Consider the following 4884-nt stretch of genomic DNA (forward strand, 5'->3'; position numbering starts at 1 on the left):
TTATTAACCTCCCTCAAATGGGGAATTGTCAAGGGGCTCCCCACTCCTTGACAATTCCACACCATCATCCTCATGATCCCTTGGGGGTCCCATTAGGGAAGGACCCCACCTCCACCTGGTCAGAACCTAAGACAATCATCATCTCAAAAGACTTTTGTTTTTTCCCCTTCTGGTTCTCATCACTAACATCCACCATCTCCTAATCCCTTAAAGAGATTTTCCTCTTCCCCTTTTTAGCCTGAGTACTTTCTTGCTTATTCAGTTCTCTTAAGGGTCTTCTATTGGTGATAGGAGAGAACACTTTCCTAGACAGTCTTTTAGTTTGCCTATTCACTGCCTCTTGGACTTTTTCACTAAGATTACTAGGCATCTGGTTACCATCTTCCCTCCCAAGATCAACCTCTACAGGGCCTGTCTTACCCTCAGGAGGATCATGAGCTGTTTTATCCTCCTCCATCTCAGAAGATCCTTCCCCTAAGGTGCTGTTAACCTCATCTATGCCTTCCTTACCCAGTTGTTCATCCAGCAAACAATCATCATGTGTAGGAAGAGCCTGCTGTTTTAGTGAACTGGTCACACGATCTGTGCTTTGGGGTTGGGAGGGTTGATCAGCACCTATCCTTATCCCCGTCAAATTTCTAGTCAGTTCCTGATGCTCCTTACTAACCCCTTCCACAGAAGCCTGTAACGCCTGCTGGTTTTTATCAAACAAATTCCTCGAGTGAGTTTTTTCAACCAGCTCACCATTCACCACATTCCAGTACTTTTTATTATTATCCAAGTCAGATCTTTTTTGCTTTTTTTGTGGTGACCCTTTCAACAATCCTGCCCTCAACCAAGGCCCGTATTGATTATCTGCAAACTCTCCTGCAATTTCTTTCGGATTGGTGCAAGTCCTCTCCCCGTGACCCACTACACCACACCTATAGCAAAAATCAGGACATCTTTCATACTTGAAAGCAACCCAATTCATGGTTCCTTCTGTCTTCACTATGGTTCCCCTTAGCAGGGGTTTAGTCAAGTCTACCTGGACCAGCAATTTCAAGTGTCTACCCTCTTTTCCTCCCACGTGTGGAATTATCACATCCTTAACCTGCTGGAAGACATCCCCAATTTTCCTTCCAACTTCTCTAGACACCCAGTGAACCGGTAAATTCCATAATTGCACCCACAAAAAGGCTAGCTTAAAGGCCTCCGTATTACTTTCTACTCCTTTCTCCCATCTATTTACCACCAAAATTTGATTATCAATCACCCACGGACCTCCTTCCACTATCCTTTCTCTGTCCTGAGAATTAGGCATATTAAACTGAAAAAGGTTTGGTCCCAGCTCTACTACAGATAAATGTTTCGGATAACCCCATGCTACCTGAACAAAATTTTTTATACCTGTGTAGCTAGCAATTTTTTCCCCCATCACTCTCCCTACCAAGCTGTCCTTACATTCCTTAATTCCACTATCTAAGTCCCCCAAGTCTAAAGTAGTACCCGAGAGTTCGTTTCCAGTTAACGAGAACTTGTGCATCATCTCACTCAGATCCCCCTCCATCGATACAAACAGAGGTACTAGGGGTAAAGCTCACTCTACCACACTGACAAGTGAAGCCAATCGACACCCTCCCGAAGCAGATGAGTAAAGTTTTAGAGCTGCTAGCGGATCAGAGAGCCAGTCACAGACAGACCCAGCTTCTTCACCCAGCTGAAGAATGTGGCAGTTTATAAACAAAAAAACATACAAATGGAGGCGCCGAGCCAGAGTACCCCCCCACCCAGTCGTAGGAAAAAGAAAAAAGAAAAAAGAAAAACAGAGACAAGGTCAGAAATCCATGCAATACCTTAACAGTTGTTGAAAAAACAAGATGAAAAGGTTCTAGCCATCAAGTTAGAATGACTTCCGCTTCATAAAAGCTGCACTACTCTGCATTCAATGTCTCTGAAGATACACTGAGCACAGAGCTTAAGATCACTGCATTCAAAACCACTGCAATCCATACACCTCATCAACCACTTAGAGCATAGCAAAATGTTTCTCTCAATTTTAGGAGGGAAATGACATTTGAGAGGTTTTGAAAGTTTGAAGCTTTGCTGAACCTCCCACCAATGGAGCGAAAGGGCTCTAATCCCAAGAGAGAGAAATCTTCTACAAGAGAGAGAAAGTCCTCTACTAGAGAGAGGAAGTCCTATGAGTAACTTTTGAATAACTAGTCTACTTGTGTCATTTTTTCATTCCCAAGGTGTGTTGTCCCAGTGAAGGAAACAATATACCATCATGAAAAAGAATTCACCATGATGATATAACGTCTATGAAGCGAAAGAACTGAGACCGAAATTGAAATGGGAAATAATTTAACTAACAAAAGTTAACTTTAGCAAGGGACAAGATTTACAATTTAAAATCAGAAAAAAAGAAGTTTAATTAGCCAGCAGCTAGTCAAAGGAAAAATACAAATAAGACATTTCCTAGACACTTCCCATCCTTACATTCTACGCTACAAATCTCAGTATACGATTAAAAAAACATGGACAAACGACAAAATGAGGTAAAATTGGCCTTCATAAGGAAAAGATATTCCTAGCCAAAAATGAACCCAAAAAAATTCTTAGCTTACTTATGTTATTTTATTGATTAAAAAACAAGACAGTGGTTTTTTTTTTCTTGGTGATGTTTGGTGGAGGGCAAGATATGTATTTACAATCATCTTTTTTTTCCTGACATATTTTAAATCATTTTGAAAGTGCTAATCGGTATAATCGTTATACGAAACAAACATAATGCGTGAAAACAAAGACCCATAACATTCTAATATGGCAACAATAAGTGCTATAAAACAACAAACATTACAATCCAAATAAAGTAGATAAAAACCCTAATTGCATTTTCAAGCAAGAAAAAATTAAGGTAAGTAGTAATAAATTTACTTTAAGAAAATCTCCATCAGGAAATCCAAAGAAAGTGAGTAAAAACTCTTATTGCATTCTCATCCAAGAAAACAATAACGTGATACGTAGTACCTAAGAAAGCAAATCAACTTCCCACGAAGAAATCATCCACCAGTAAAATTATTACCAAAAGAATGCGAAAAACCAATCAATAAAGAAAATACGGTTCTCATAAGTAGCCACCACACATAGGTCATTAACCACGAATCTGGAAACCCGATTTATCCAGATTGAAAGTTTCGATGTTGTGCATCCCTGGAATTGTCCACAGTTTGTCAATAAATTCTCCGAGGCGATCACAGTCGACCGGTCCATCCTCTGGCTGATCGTCTTCTTTACTTGGTGGAGGTGATACCAGAGATGGTGGAGCAACTAGAGGCATGGACGGTGGCAGCAGCATCTGCTCATCATCCATATGGTCTCCGGAATTCCCCATGCTAACCACTTCAATACTTTCCAGTTCTGGAATTTTCTCTATTTTGTCAAATAATTCTTCCACGTCAATACGATCTCCTGGCTTTGCCATGTTGACAACACCAATACTTTTTATTCCTGGGATTGTCCACAGTTTGCCAACAAATTCACCGAGGCAATTGCAGTCTCCTCCCCTGCACAGTTCATGTTCTCCATGGTGAATCTGAACCTGAACGTGAACCTCTTCTTCATGTGATGGAGACGGTGGAGCAGCCCGAGGTGTGGGCGGAGGCGATGGCGGTGCTGCTTTTGCCTTATGGTTCTTGCTTGCGCAAGACTTGGCCATCCTTATTTTGCTTAAGAACTTTTTTGCACACTTCAATGGGGGATCATGCACCAATAAAAGGGGAAAAAAGGATGATCAAAGATTTTGGGACGGATCAACAAAGATTATTCACTATTGCAACTGGAAAAAAATTTATAGTTTAATTTGTTATTGGAAAGTAAAAAGAAAAACAAGGAAATTTGAACAAGAAATTAATTTTTCTGATTTACCGAGCCAACTACCTCAATTTATTACAGATCCAACTTTATTCATTGATGACAAGGGTGGATTTCACAAAAGGAAAACAAAGATAAGGGTAGATTTATGACGAAACTGCAGTTATTGTGCCAAAGTTTCTAATCAAGAAGTTCAGCATAATTTCAAGTTGAATTCAAAATATTATATGCTGCTTATAAATATTTTGAGTGATGGCAATTCAAGAAGCAAACAAAAAAGAAAAACTTCGTCTTTTTGAAAACTAAGAAATTTCTGTGAACAGGGAAAAAAAAAGCATCGATTCAATAACGAGCACATCCATTTAAAACCATGCTTAACCAACATAAAGTCACGTAGAAGATTGAATCCTATTTATTTACCTTACGAAGAAGTTTGAAGGAGTACTTCATGGTGGGATGCCCGGAAGTTCTGGAAGAACCCTTGAAAGAAGAGTTTTCAAGGGCTCTAAGGAGACTACGAATGAGGGACAAGAGAATGTAGGCTGCGGTAATCCACGTATACATATAGTGAACCAAATCTTAGGCTTGTGCTGTAATAGAATATTTACACAATCTAATTATGGTTAATTTCTATATATCTGTATGTCAACTTTGCTAATGAATTAATTTCACGGAAAAGAAACTGGGGCAACAATCATTTCTGCAAATAGCTATTTAACAGCAATGAAAGTAAGAAAGGCAACATAAATCAATCTCCAAGGGAAAGAGAGAGAAAAACAGAAACATTGTAGGTGTAATGGTCCAATGCTAGTCTTGGCCCATTTTCTTGTCTTCCCTCTTGACAAAATGTTAGCCATGATTCTTGATTCTCGAAATAAATTTAGATTACAGTATAAAGTTGTATCCTCCTAAAATTTTGGCACTGATTCTGCTACCAAAGAGCAAGAAAGCGTAAATTTGACATATTGTTTGACTTTTTTTTTATTTCCCTATTTCACTTCAACTCCGATAATATATCACTCCTAATCA

The 4884-nt window shown here is 39.2% G+C and overlaps 1 protein-coding gene across 2 annotated transcripts; it reads right to left on the reverse strand.

Moving 5' to 3' along the window:
* Positions 1 to 2935: 2935 nt before the first annotated feature.
* Positions 2936 to 4383, reverse strand: LOC140021578 (uncharacterized). Of its 2 annotated transcripts, none has more exons than XM_072072744.1 (2): positions 4276 to 4383; positions 2936 to 3730 (listed from the first exon to the last, which is right to left on the reverse strand). In XM_072072744.1, the coding sequence occupies exons 1-2, from the start codon at positions 4303 to 4305 to the stop codon at positions 3137 to 3139; spliced, it is 624 nt and encodes a 207-aa protein (XP_071928845.1). In that variant the 5' UTR covers positions 4306 to 4383; the 3' UTR covers positions 2936 to 3136. The 2 variants fall into 2 exon arrangements, with proteins under 2 accessions (XP_071928845.1, XP_071928846.1); XM_072072745.1 differs by having other exon boundaries at positions 2936 to 3718; positions 4276 to 4376.
* Positions 4384 to 4884: the final 501 nt, after the last annotated feature.

The sequence above is a fragment of the Coffea arabica genome, chromosome 11e (genome assembly GCF_036785885.1).
Source record: "Coffea arabica cultivar ET-39 chromosome 11e, Coffea Arabica ET-39 HiFi, whole genome shotgun sequence".
Taxonomy (NCBI): Eukaryota; Viridiplantae; Streptophyta; class Magnoliopsida; order Gentianales; family Rubiaceae; genus Coffea; species Coffea arabica.